Source organism: Engraulis encrasicolus, chromosome 3 (assembly GCF_034702125.1).
Source record: "Engraulis encrasicolus isolate BLACKSEA-1 chromosome 3, IST_EnEncr_1.0, whole genome shotgun sequence".
NCBI classification, from domain to species: domain Eukaryota; kingdom Metazoa; phylum Chordata; class Actinopteri; order Clupeiformes; family Engraulidae; genus Engraulis; species Engraulis encrasicolus.
In genome coordinates this window covers 20346699-20361099 of record NC_085859.1, presented here as the reverse complement: position 1 = coordinate 20361099, position 14401 = coordinate 20346699, and the positions used below count along the sequence as shown (strand labels likewise).

At 47.5% G+C, this 14401-nt stretch overlaps 1 protein-coding gene across 3 annotated transcripts in view; it reads left to right on the top strand.

The window, feature by feature from the left end:
* Positions 1-11982, top strand: part of sema4c (sema domain, immunoglobulin domain (Ig), transmembrane domain (TM) and short cytoplasmic domain, (semaphorin) 4C) — a 110536-nt gene extending 98554 nt beyond the window's left edge. For all 3 annotated transcript variants that reach the window (XM_063194957.1, XM_063194958.1, XM_063194959.1), the window contains exons 12-17: positions 1899-2112; positions 6086-6201; positions 7282-7439; positions 7983-8074; positions 8380-8639; positions 9597-11982. In XM_063194957.1, coding sequence (XP_063051027.1) covers positions 1899-2112; positions 6086-6201; positions 7282-7439; positions 7983-8074; positions 8380-8639; positions 9597-10247 — 1491 coding nt within the window. In that variant the 3' untranslated portion in view covers positions 10248-11982. The remainder of the gene's footprint in view (positions 1-1898; positions 2113-6085; positions 6202-7281; positions 7440-7982; positions 8075-8379; positions 8640-9596) is intronic.
* Positions 11983-14401: the final 2419 nt, after the last annotated feature.

Genomic DNA, 14401 nt, shown 5'->3' with positions numbered 1-14401 from the left:
CACACACATGCAGACACACATACATAGACATGCACACACACTTACACACGCACACACACACACACACAACATTTCTGCCTGGATGTGAAGCTATACGTGTGTGTGTGTGTGTGTGTGTGTGTGTGTGTGTGTGTGTGTGTGTGTGTGTGTGTGTGTGTGCGTGTGTGTGTGTGTGTGTGTGTGTGTGTGTGTGTGTGTGTGTGTGTGTGTGTGTGTGTGTGTGTGTGTGTGTGTGTGTAATGGGTATTCCATTCTCTTACAGATATAGCCTGACAACAGTGTCCTTACACAGAGACACAGGTAGAATTCTAGACTTGATCAAAGAAAAGAAAGACAGTGGGGGAAAAGCCGAGAGAGGATAACGCCACGTTTATATTCTATTTTTGCACATTCACTGGAAAAGGCTCACATCTCCCCGGGTTTAATTAACGATATGGTGATTCAGCTTCAGCTTATAACTCACCCCTTGTGTGTGTGTGTGTGCACTGCTGAATCCCGCAATGTCATCATCATCAGCAGGTTCTACACTGACACAGTTTGTGCGGCTGTGTTTAAATCCCACCCTACGAGTGTGTGCTAAAGCAGCTCTTGCAGAAGAGCCAGCCATTATTACAACACCGGAAAACCCCAATTCGATGACCAGGATGCTCCCCTCGAGATACCAAATCGGCCCTGGGGAAATTTACTCTGCATTAACGAGACACCGGGTTTTTAATCCTTGCTCATTGCACAGTGTCTTAAAGAGGTCGACAGAAAAAAATAGTAATTGGACGTGGAATATTCATTCATTGTGAAAAGAGCTTTATACCTCCAGAGCAAGTTAAGCCCCCCCCCACCCATAACCCCTTTATGCTGTAGTCTAGTAGGGATCAACAGGTTTGCAGCATAACAGAAAAGTGGTTGCCACTGGCAACTAGGCTGCTGCGTGTATATTATAATGGGCCCCATAATTCTCATGGCAAACCTTCATGTGAGCCTGCCTCTAAAGGTCTTCTTGACTGCACTAGATCATCAGCAGAGGTTAAAGATTCAAAATGAAATGAAATTAAAGACGTCTGCATAAAATGTAATTAGGTACAGAGCAAAAAATAGATTTTTATGCAAAGGAAACAAACATGGATTTTTTTTTTTTAGAGCTTTTTATGCCAAGAGCTCCACCTTACCCTGGATGCTTGAGCGGACACGGCAGACAAACCTTTTTGGTGGCGGAGAGACAGCCAGACGTCTTGCTCAGAGAGGCGTTCAGCCGGTTGAGTGTTTTTCGAAAGCAAATCATTTATCTTCATTAATTAAGCAAATCTAAGGCTTTCGAGAGTGAGCGGCTGCCAGAATGAATTGAGCGTGAATTTAGAATCGTAATAAGGGTTGACGGGGAAGCCGTGTTCGGTATTTTTCAGCGCGCTCATAAGCAGTCAAGTACAAATGTAGCAAAGGGAGGTTGTGAAATATAGATGAACGCAACGTCATTTTTTCCCTCATGCCGTGCGGCACAAAAACGCACAAACATGTTGAACCTCGTAATTCATGAATGAGACGCAGTATTATATTTAGTGATGGAATGCCGCCCATGCAGAACTGCGCAGTGCCATTCTCAGTTGTTTCATTCTCTCTCCTTTTGTGTGTGTGTGTGTGTGTGTGTGTGTGTGTGTGTGTGTGTGTGTGTGTGTGTGTGTGTGTGTGTGTGTGTGTGTGTGTGTGTGTGTGTGTGTGTGTGTGTGTGTGTGTGTGTGTGTGTGTGTGTGCGTGCGTGCGTGCGTGTGTGTGTGCGTGCGTGCGTGCGTGTTTTGTGAGTGCATGCGTCCGCGGCGCGCGTTTCTGTGCTCATTGTTCTGTACATGTACATATATCTACAGTACACTCACTATTTCTCGATTCTCGTTCCTTTTTGCGCTCCGTAGTGCATCACCAATTGGCACCGGGAGAACAACTACAACAGCACGCTGCTGCTGCCCGACACCACGCTGAACTTCGCCAAGAGCCACCCGCTGATGGAGGACCCGCTGGAGGCCCAGCCGCTGCTGCTCACCAAGGGCAAGAACTTCACCCGCCTGGCCGTGGACCGCGCCAGTGCCCTGGACGGACGCCAGTACAACGTGCTCTTCATCGGCACCGGTAATAAGCTTTGGCTGGTGATGATCGGCTGGATTGTCGTCATGCGACACAGTCAGGCGCATAGACATGTGAACACAGCACGGACACATGCCACATACACACACCATGTACACACACACACACAGACACACACACACACAGACAGACAGACACACACACACACAGACACACACACACACACACACACACACACACACACACACGCACACGCACACACACACACACACATACACACACACACACACACACACACACACACACACACACACACACACAGACACACACACAGGCACACACACGTGCACAGACACACACACCTCAGAGACAGACACACACCCTTTCCAGCATGCACACCTGTACACACAAACACACACACACCCTTTTCATCGACGCTGGTAAGCTCAGATGATCAGCTTCACACACACACACACACACACACACACACACACACACACACACACACACACACACACACACACACACACACACACCGCACACACCCTTTCCTATATGCACACCTGTACACACAAATACACATGACTGTACTGCTAAACAGTCATACTTTATGTATGTTTATGTGTTGCTGTGACCCGTACAAACACACATTATGCATGAATAGATTTGCAAGGTAGAAAACGCATTAGAACTATCTAATCATGGCTTCATATGCACAGAAGCACACACAGAAGTACACGCACTCGCGCACACACACACACACACACACACACACACACACACACACACACACACACACACACACACACACACACACACAGACACAGACACACACAGACACACACACACACACACACACACACACACACACACACACACACACACACACAAGCACGTTTTCATCTCACCAGCACCAGGAAGTCTTATTAGGTGGATTCTTTGCTCCGCATGATTATGTGTTTCTGCTTGGATGCACATTCATACAAGTCACACAGATAGACATGAAAGAATCAATACGTTACTCTGGTCTCTTCTCTCGACCTCAGCAATATGCGATTGCACTGATGCACATACCTGGAGAAAATTATTCTCATATACACCATCACACATATAGAAATATACTGTACGTACTGTTTGCTATGCACACAACGCCTACACTTAATGCACACTCTCTCACATCACACACACACATGTGCGTGTGCGCACACACACACACACACACACACACACACACACACACACACACACACACACACACACACACACACACACGGCAGCTAGAGCACCTGCTCCGTACCTGCTTCAGCATGCATGTCACAAGCGCAAATGTTTACCAACGCTCACCTCCTCAGCATCAGCCCCCAGGCTTCCACAGCACTCCCCATTCACACAGATACACAACACAAACACACACGAGCGCACATGCACACTCGCATGCACATGCACACACACACACACACACACACACACACACAAGCGATCAAACACACACACACGCACGCTTACCAGCCATAATGAGGCTCTTGCTTCGTTAAACATTCATCTCAACACTCCATAGGAAAAATGCAGCTCTCACCCTTCACCAGCCCACCAACCCACCAGCTCCACCATTCCCCCACCCCACCCCACCCAGCTCCAGTTCCTTCCTTTCCCTGCAGCCCCCATCCCTCACACTCCATGCGGTGACAGCCGTGAATATTAGTGACACTCGGGTACTGCTGTCGAGCCTGGCACACATTCTCTGTCAGCGACCGAGGCGAGCAAGCGAGCGGGGGGGACTTGCTTCAGAGCACAGGCAAGGCAGTACAGTGAAGACAGGCGGGCAGGGGGGGCAGGCAGGGACCAACAAGCATCTCCCCCAACCACTCCCCAACCAGCTACATGAAGAGTTACAATAAAATACAATACAATAAAACCATTTCAATGTCATTTTCAAGCATCATTTTTTATTTCATTTGTTGAGTTCTGTGGCAATTGGAATAATGTTAATGTAATCTGATTTCTCATTTACAAATTCAAACGATAAAAAACAGCAATTTTACCAGTACCAAACTGAGAACTGCAATAAAAACACCTAATTTCTGAACATTTCTGAAAATGGATATATAGCGTCTTGGAAAGTTTTGGAAGTGTTCACCTCCCCTCTTCACGGCAGGACTGGCACCACCATACCGCCACCAAATGGCAGCTTCGCATTTGATTAGCTATTAAGACAGTAAGTCTGACAGCCAATGCAGAGAAATAAGCGTGGGTGGGTAGTGGGGTGGGTGTAGCAGCAGCTGTGTGTGTGTGTGTGTGTGCGTGCGTGCATGTGTGTGTGCATGCGCGCACATGCAAACATCTGTGTATGTGTACACGCATGTGTGAGTGTGTATGATTGTGTGTGTGTGTGTGTGTGTGTGTGTGTGTGTGTGTGTGTGTGTGTGTGTGTGTGTGTGTGTGTGTGTGTGTGTGTGTGTGTGTGTGTGTGTGTGTGTGTCTGTCTGTCTGTCTGTCTGTCTGTCTGTCTGTCTGTCTGTCTGTCTGTCTGTCTGGCTGTCTGTCTGTGTGTGTGTGTGTGTGTGTGTGTGTGTGTGTGTGTGTGTGTGTGTGTGTGTGTGTGTGTGTCATCTTAGAGATTATGACAGCAGGGAACAGATACCCTGACATCAGAGAGGGAGGGAGAGAGAGAGAGAGAGAGAGAGAGATGATGTGACAAGGCAATAGAATAAAATGCAGAAAGACAGGATGAGTGCTGCAGAAGAGAAAGAAAGAAAGAAAGAAACGGAAAAAGAATTAAAGAGTCAGAAAGATACAACTGCAATAGGAGAATAAACGACGTAGGACAGGGTGCAGATGTGTGTGATGTGCTGGCAGAGGGAGAGAGAGTGTCAAAGACAGCTCGCTCCCTGCCCGACTTCCCGCCCCACCAGGTCGTTTGGATTGCGATGCTGCTGTTGCAGCGCCTCCCTGCTGCGTGGAGGCAGGTCATGTGCTCATATTATCCGTGACAGGTCGTCCACCAGGGCGCCGGGCCGAACAGAACAAACACACGCTGCCTCTGCCTCTCGCTGGGCCCAAGCACAAAAGGTCAGAGAGAGAAACCACGGCAACCTCCATTCACCACCCACCGCACGCAGCGCGCCGCCGCCACAGAAAACAATGTCTGCCGCTAACCTTCCAACGTGGCATTGCACAGCTTTTCAACAAAAAAAGCAGGCCTCGTCCGTCCGTCCGTCCTTATAAAATTGCAACCACAGTAACACAAACCTCTGTTTTTCTCATTTTTTTCCCTTTCGCTCTCTCTCTCTCTCTCTCTCTCTCTCTCTCTCTCTCTCCTCTAACTCTCTGTCCTCTAACTCTTTTTCATTTTCTATTTGTCCTTCTCCCTTCGTGTCCCTTTTTCACTCCTCTGTTGTCTACAACCCTCTCCCCTCTTTTCGTTTCCCCCAACCCCACCACATGTCCTCAACCCCCACATCCTCTCGTTTCCCTCTCTCTGCTCCTCTTATCCCCCCCATCCTCTCTCTCTTTTCTCTGTTCCTCTCATCCCCTGTCTCTTCTCTGTTTCTCTCATTCTTCCCCATCCTCTCTCTCCCCTCTCTCACTCCTCTCATCCCCGTCTCCTATCCCTTCTCCCCTTATCCTTCCATGTTTTTCATTCTGTTCCTCTCATCCTCCCCGTCTTCCTTCACTTCTGTCTGTCCCCCTCTTATTTTTCCCCTTCCCCTTCCCCACCACCTCTCCTCTCTCCCTTGTCTCTCTGCTCCTCTCATCCCCATCATCTCTTCTTCTCTTATCCTGCTATCCCCTGTCCCCGGTCCCTTCTCGCTGTCCCTCTTATTCTCCCCCATCCATTCCTTACCCTTCTCTCTCTCATTCCTCTCATCCTCGCTCCCTTATTCTGCTATCTTCCCCATCCTCTGTCTCCTCTCTCTGTTCCTCCCATCATCCCTCGCCACCCTCTCCCTATCGTTCCTCTCTCTTCTCTCTTCTCTCTTCTGTCTCTCTCTCTCTCTCCTCTCATCCCTGCCCCCAGCGGATGGATGGCTTCAAAGGGTGGTAATCCTGCTCGGCGAGGCCCACGTGATCGAGGAGATCCAGCTGTTTGAGTCCCCACAGCCCGTGGACAGCCTGGCCATATCCCACTCCAAGGTAACAACCAAGCCTGCCGACAAGGGGGGGGGGGGACAAATGGGTATGTTGTCGGGCTCAGGGAGGCAGGGGGCCCAGAATTCGGTCTCCATTACATTATAATAATAATAATAATAATAATAATAATAATAATAATAATTGTATTTGTATAGCACTCTGTCATACCAGGCATGTAACTCAAAGTGCTTAACAAATGGGAAAAAAACATCATTGTTAGAATGTCCCAGTATGTACTGGGTAGGGGGCCCTTTCAGACGGCTTTGTCCTGGGCTCAGGAAAAGCTGTGAGCGGCCCTGGTAACAACGTCCATAGCTGATGATCCGCACAATCACCACTGACCTCGACACATGCCCGTCTCTCTCTGCTCTGTGCTCTGATCTGGTCGGAGCCGGATCATATTTTTTGTGTGATCTGTCTGAGAATGAAATCGCGGACGGCTTTTTTTTTTCTTTTCGGGGTGCCGTGGCACTGTTAACAAGCTTTGGCCCGAAGCAGAACAGAGAATAGCAAAACAAAATGTCAGTGTAATTGAAAATGATGATCCCATTATCTCTGTCTGTCTTGTACACTGACACTGTGTTTGTGTGCTTGCTTGGCTGTGTGTGTGTGTGTGTGTGTGTGTGTGTGTGTGTGTGTGTGTGTGTGTGTGTGTGTGTGTGTGTGTGTGTGTGTGTGTGTGTGTGTGTGTGTGTGTGTGTGTGTGTGTGTGTGTGTGTGTGTCTCCTGCTTCTCTCTCTCTCTCTCTCTCTCTCTCTCTCTCTCTCTCTCTCTCTCTCTCTCTCTCTCTATCTCTCTCTCTCTCTCTCTAACCCCTTTCTAAAACCCTCCCCCCTTCCCTAATTCCTCTAATTCCCGCTTTCCGTCCCTGTCCCCTCACACTGTTTTATTTTATATCTCCCCCATTACAACTCTATTCCCCTACTCCCATCTCTCCATCCTCCCCCCACTCCCTCCCTCCCTCCATCCCTCCCTCCATCCCTCTACTTCTCCAATTGTCCCCCTTTTCGTCTTTCCGTATCTTCCCTCCCTTCCCCCTCTTCTCTTCTCTTCCCATTTGTTTCCCCTCCTCCTCTCCTCCAGAAGTATTTGTACATCGGCTCCAGCTCTGCGGTTCTCCAGCTGCCCCTGGCCAACTGCAGTCGCTACCACTCGCAGCCCGACTGCCTGCTGTCCAGGGACCCGTACTGTGCCTGGGACAGCGAGGGACGGGCCTGCGTCCGCATCGACCTCCACCGCGGGTGAGTTCAGTTCGCCTATAGACAGGCAGGCCGCTCTGAATCACAGTACGTACACACAACACTGCATTACACTTTTTTGATTGATGCGTTCAGCTGCAGGGGATTGTTTAGGATTCGTGTACACTGTAGGTGCAGGCTATTGGGTCACAGTCACTGGAGCAATGTGCCCTTCTTTCACAGAACACACTGGTTCAACTTTTAGAGGTTTCAGTCTCAGTAGATCCATCCTCCAGAGGTATAAAGAACCCGGTTTAGCACCTGTATTTATTATAGTCTGGGTAACACTTTTTGATGTGTAAGGGGTATTTGGTTGGCGCATATTGTTATGTCAGCCAGCACCCCCAGTCGTCACCGCAGGTGACCCGTCTCTGGGTGCCAACTCCCATTTCCAAGCTCCCAAATCCATCCTGGTGCCTAGTCAGGCAATAGCCCCCCTCTGGCTGCACCTTTAATCATCAAGTGGCAGAGCCGATAGCCATCCCCCAGCGGTCCCGCGTGCGCACCGTACCTAATGCCTGGCACTCTCTCAATTCCCCCTGACAGGTCCACTGGCACGCTGACACAGGACCTCATGCTGGAAAGATTCAGCCGAGGCAAGACCAAGTTTGACAAGCCCGTCTCCATCCCCAGCCCGGGTAAGTCTGCCCCCTGTTGTCCCGTGGGTGCCACTGCGGGTCGCCTGTTTACCGTCTCCCCCAATGAGAGCTGTGAGGCTGCATATTAACGCAGCGTACGAACTGCAAGCATTTGCATGGAATATGAATTGAATATTAACTCTGCCTTATGCACTGAGCGTTCCTCTTTGGAATATGAATTAAATATTAGCTTTGGAAATGATGATTGTGAGAATGAATACTAAGCTCTTTTTCCCCCAACACTACCTCTATCTCACCCCATCCCCTCCTCCCCATCTTTCTTTTTTCATCTCCCCCTCTTGCAGAGCACTCCAGGCTGAGGAACGTGACTGTAGTTGTGGGCTCCGACCTGGTGCTCCCATGCCACCTGGTGTCTAACCTGGCCCAGCCCTCCTGGTTCCTCAACGACCGCGAGCTCCTGCTGGGTAACGAAGGCGGCTCGGCAGCCCGCTTCGACCGCGCCCTGAAGGCCCTGGTGGTGCCCGAGGCCGGCTCGCACCAGGCTGGCCGCTACGTCTGCTACTCGGAGGAGCAGGGCGTCAGGTTCCAGACGGAGCGCTACCAGGTTATTACTATTATGTATTACGCTTTTTTTGGTAGCACCTTGGTAGCAACTTGGTTAGTTAGTTAGTTAGTTAGTTAGTTAGTTAGAGCTTAATTTGTTCTTAATGGAATTATTTGCAGCACAATCGCTGGCACCAGACATGAGACATGGACAGGAATACAAAAAAAAAACACAGAAAAATGCTATTCACACTAGCACACACTGTGCTGGATGACTGAACCGAAAGAGTGTACTGTACTGTATTAGCCTCTAATACAATCTGACGTGATGTATACGACATATACCTATAGGCCAAATCATTCACAAATGGGTGCATTCACAAATTTCTTGTTCGTTGTCAATAAGGCCTTTATTATTGATATAGTTTTTCATAGGGACCTAGTAGGAGCTTGATTTTGCTTGACAAATGTGTGTTATGTTTTTATGCTTGAATGTTTTTATGTTGTGTGTGTACGGAGTGGGGGGTGGGGGGTTGGGCAGTAGTGGACACTCATGAGAGTGATTTTATTCATGATGTTTTATGTCTTGCCGGTGAATGCAAATGTAAATTAGCCTAAGGCTAACACTGGTACAGCGCATGAAATGGCAACATTTATGTTTTAATGGTACATGGTCCCTAATAAATTGAAATTGAATGGAATCATGCAGACAGTAGGTAGGCATGTGTTAGTGGCTAATGTGAATATGCAAACCTTTTTTACTTTTTAACCATCCACTCTATCCATTCCATTCTATTATTCCATTCCATTTTAAAGCACTTTCGATCAACTGTATGTTGTGCACTTGAATAAAAAACACAGAATTACATCTGTGCTGCTCCGGTGTTGTCCTTCAAGTGAAGATTTCCTGCCTCTCTCCCGTCGATGCACCAGATGATAAAGCAGAAGCGCGAGGAACTACCCTTTTGTTTGNAATGGAAATTAAGTGAACTTAACTTGACTTGTCTTGGCTTTCCAGGTGACGGTGGTGGCCAGCCTGCCTGTGTTCATGGAGGCACGGGCCCCGGACGGCAGCATGGGTCTCTTCTGGGTGCTGGTGATCACGCTGGGCGTGGCGTGCCTGCTGTTGCTCATCGTGGCGTTGTACCTGCGGCGCCGCCTCAAGCTGGCGCTGGGCAAGGGCGCGGAGATGAAGCCGCTGGAGAGCACGCTGGTCTACCCCATCACGCTACCCAAGGAGCCGCCCACCTTCGTGCCCAGCAAGATGCCCAACGACGAGGACCGCTTCTGGGAGACGGGCGCCAACTACTACTACTCGGACGGCTCCCTGAAGATCGTGCCCGGCCACGCCATGTGCCCGGCGGCCAGCTCGTCGTCCCCCAGCACCATCCCGGGCCAGCCCATCCACTCGCCCAGCCGTCTCAGCCTGACCAGCATCCGCAACTCGGGCACCAACGGCTACATCCGGCTCAACCTGAGCACGACCGCCGAGGAGAGGAGCAACGGCGGCGGAGGTGCGCTCAGCAGCGGCGGGGGGGTTGGGGGGCTGGGTGGGGCTCTCAGCGGAGGAGGTAACGACTACTCCAGCCCCTTCAGGGAGGAGCTGCGCAGGACCCTCCAGCAGAGGAGCGTGCTTCCTGACGCCAACCCGGAGGAGTCCTCCGTCTAAAAGGTGACTCGTTGCTTGGAGCCAGCCGAGTGGTCGGATGGTCAAAACGGATTGACGGATGGACGGATGGACTTAGCCCAGCAAAGTGACCTACCTCCCTCCTGGATGGAGACTTCCTTCCTCCCTCCTCTCTCTTATTCACTCACTCACTCACTTCCCTCTCTCTCTGTCTCTCACTCGCTCTCTCGCACTCAATCAATCTCAAGACTGGACCTTGCCTCCTTTCCCCTTCTCTCTCTCTCTCTCTCTCTCTCTCTCTCTCTCTCCTTCTCTGCCAATGCTTGTTCAGCTCAACGTGACTTTTCTTGGCAAAACTTCACCGTGCTGTCCCCACAGGCAGTGCTCCAAAAGCCTGTTTTCAGTCTCTCTCTCTCGCTCCTTCTGTCTACATTACACAGACTACAGACTTACAGCTCCATTAAGGCCTGCCTTTCCCTCTCTTTCTCTCTCTCTCTCTCTCTCTCTCTCTCTCTCTCTCTCTCCTAAAAGCGTCACGTTGCCACCTTCCGTCGTGACCCTTCGTGCAATGTTTTTCAACGTAGTGTAAATTCTGTATCTTTGAAAAAAACAACAACACTGCAAGTGGCAACCTGTGAAATTGCACCTTGAGCATGTCACATCCGGTTTAGTGTGAAACGGCACTTGTGAAGACTGAATTAAAAAATACATTGAGCCAACCAGACAGCCGGACTTTGACCAGGAGCAAATTTGTTTTTTGCTCTAGCAAGCTGCGAGAAACACTATTGGACAGGCTCGTTTTTTCTTTTCTTTTTTTTTCTTGCAGGAGCAGGAGGTCTGGTGATGAATTTTGCTTGCTGCACTCTCACCGTCATTGAAGTCACCATTTCGTTTGCCTTTTAGTGAGCAGAGAGTGGGAGCTACTAGATGAAGCGTGGAGGGGAAAAACTGAAACTAAGCAAGACGACAATCACGCGCGTCACGTCTCCTCTAGGGCAGGCCTGGCGAGGGGCTGCACAGAATATAGAGAGAGGAAGAAGGAAAAAAACAAACGCATAAAAAAACAAGTGAGCTGAGGAAGGAAAGTGTAATAAAGACTTGCAAATGAAGGACTAAAAAGTTCAGACTTTTCTCAAAAAGCTCATTTAAACCCTTTTTTCTCCCTTCGTTGTGTTTTTCCCCTGAGAATGTTTTTTCAGCCCCTCAGCACTAATATATTGTGATGTAAATTTAAATATTTCTATGTTTCATTTTTTGTATTTTCTTCGGAAGAATGGACACAAGAGCTGATGACCAGTTTCAGCTGAGTGGAACTGCCCTGTCTGTGTATAATGAGAGTCAATTAGAATGTGAAAGGAATAGTTATTCCCATCTCGCCTCTTCTTATCTCAGCAAGTGAGAGCCATTTTCACTTGCATGGAAATGAAGCCGGAGGACAGCGCAAAAAAAAATTAAACTGGCTGCAAGGACAGACAGCCCTGTTTTTGAAATGTTATATGAAGACGACTGCATTGGATGTCTTAACAAGTGCATTATTGTTTGCATTTTTATGTGTGTGGGAGGGGGTGATGGGTAGGACTGCCAAAAAAAGGAAGGATGAATGGTGATGCAAACGAACGAGCCCTGCCGTGACACCCTTGTATGCCAAATTGTATGTAGGTGGGGTGATGTAATGTGTCCTGGAGCATCCAACGGAAATATTCTGGGACTCTGTATCCCCCCGTGTTCCCTGGCCTCATGAATGCCAAGTGTAGGATGGATGGTGGAAGGAAGGAGGTGAGAACAGCTAATAGAGATGTGATTGGGCAAGCAGCCTGACGGGCAACTGGTTGCTCCAATCAGAGCTGCAGTGCTGCCAGAGCACAGGTCCCATTTTCTACCAGTCCCCTCCCACTCCCCGAAGACCCATTCATTAGCAAAGTCACTAGCAAAAGGTAAAAGGCTAGCGAATGACTTAACTCGAGTAGATTTCTCCTCAGGCTGGTGTGACATTTTCCTATAGATCTAATTTTCTATCTGATGCTCTCTTACTTTCCTTTACACTAATTCTCTGTCTCTTTCTCTCTCTCTCTCTCTCTCTCTCTCTCTCTCTCTCTCTCTCTCTCTCTCTCTCGCTCTCTCTCTCTCTGTGTAATGGTGGCTTACAGGGTGCACCTGAGGCTAGAAAACTCCACAGCAACATTTGAGTTCTAAATGTTGAAGGGGAGTCAGACGATAGGGGACTAGAGTGTTGAAATGACCCCACGGGTGAAGAGGTACTTTTATGGCCGCTATTGATTCAAATTGCATGATCTGCTTACAATTGTTCTGTACTGTACATTACCATAGCCATTACAATAGAAGTGTTTGATTCATCACATTCATCACATCAGTAGTTTGTTTTCTTTTAGTTTTCTTCTCAAATGAAGTTTATAGTGTAAGTTTAGAAGTGGGTTTTGACAAAAATCAAGCCGTCAATGTGTTGTTTACTTTAGCTGTGCCTCTTCACCTAGGGATAAGCCAAAGTAGACTGCATTTCTTCTCTTAACTCTTTTCGGTTGCATCTAAATCTTTTTTAGTGCATTGCTTTGTTTTTAACGTTTGAGGTCCGTCCACTGCAACAACCACCACATCTGAGTTCTGCTCTCTTCGATTAATGCATAACTATTCAAAAGTAGGAAACAACAGGTTTTTCAACAACACAAAGCATGCCAGAGTACCTTTTCTAATACTGTTTAATTACTTTGCATTGCAGTGCGTATGTGAGAGACGGCAGCGACCCAGACATCTAACGCATAGCCTAGTTTATGATGCAGAATGCCTCTTTGTTTTCTGGATATGTACAGACTGAAAACCCTACAAACACACACGCACAGACACGCGCATACACACACACACACACACACATACACACACACACACACACACACGCACAGACACGCGCATACACACACACACACACACACATACACACACACACACACACACCACAGTCCAACTGCGTAAAAGAGCTCTCAGGGCCAAAACTCTTCAGTGTCATATTATTTCTGTTGCCATGGCAGAACTTTCATTTCCTTTTTGAGACAAAATGGGTTCGTTTTTTTTCTCTTTTTTAGCAACATGCTGCTGCTTTGTTGATAGATTATTGGTTAATTATTGTTGGATGATCTGGAAAGTAACTTAAAAACACTTTTGAAAGATACAGGATTCTGGCTGCTGCTGTATCTAATGCACGATGTCTGTGTATTAAATCTGACTGTGTCCAAATCATTATTTTTTGTTCCAAAACTAGGCCTAATTTTCAGGCCCTTTTTAAATCTCATAATGCTTTAATTTTGCTGTTTATTTTATTTGGATGTTTTTAAATTAACACAATGCCTATTTCAGTCATGTTTTCATGAACATTCTTCCTTGTTACGTTTTAATATTCTGTTTTTTTATTTTAAGTTTATTGTTTAAGTAACTTATTTGTTTGTAAAAAAAATGTATTTATTACCATGTACATATTTTCCCTATTTTTTATATATGTATATAAACATGAAATAAAAGTAGAGATCACTTCAATTTACTTGTGTCTCTCGTAATTGTGCGGTCTATTCGATAACACTCGAAATTATTATTTATGACCTAAGTGGACATTCGAATATATTTAGCCTTCATTTCAATACACAGTTGGTTCTCAATGAACCGCATCACAGCTCATACCATATTAACTTGAAGTAGCCTCTTACTGCAGGTGTGGTCGCCGGCGTGCCATTCACTATTTGCTGAAAATACTCAACTACATCATAACAACATTGCTGATACACCTGTGAGCCTTAAGTAACAGATTACAACATAGCCATTACAAGTTTGGGGACAGTAAGGTTATAACATGCTCAAAGGGGTTACGTTGACTTTTAACTTCTAAAATGTTCTCTGGTCTCCCAGTTTGCTTTGCTCCAGGTGTATTCGCTTTGGTCACCCAATAATTCACCCTAGCTTCCTCCACAGAAATAATGACTTCCATCTCTCTGCTTTGGTCACTTCTGGTCTGCATGCAACACCATGCTGTTTGAGAAATATTGGAACCCCCTCCCTGATAAGTTTACCATTTCAACAGTGTCAATTGTGATTCAAAATGGTTAGAGGCAATGTTGACAGCCCGGTAACAATGTGACAGACAAGTAAGGTGCTGATCAAATGATTGTGACAAGTCACCTCTTGGGAGTTTTCTG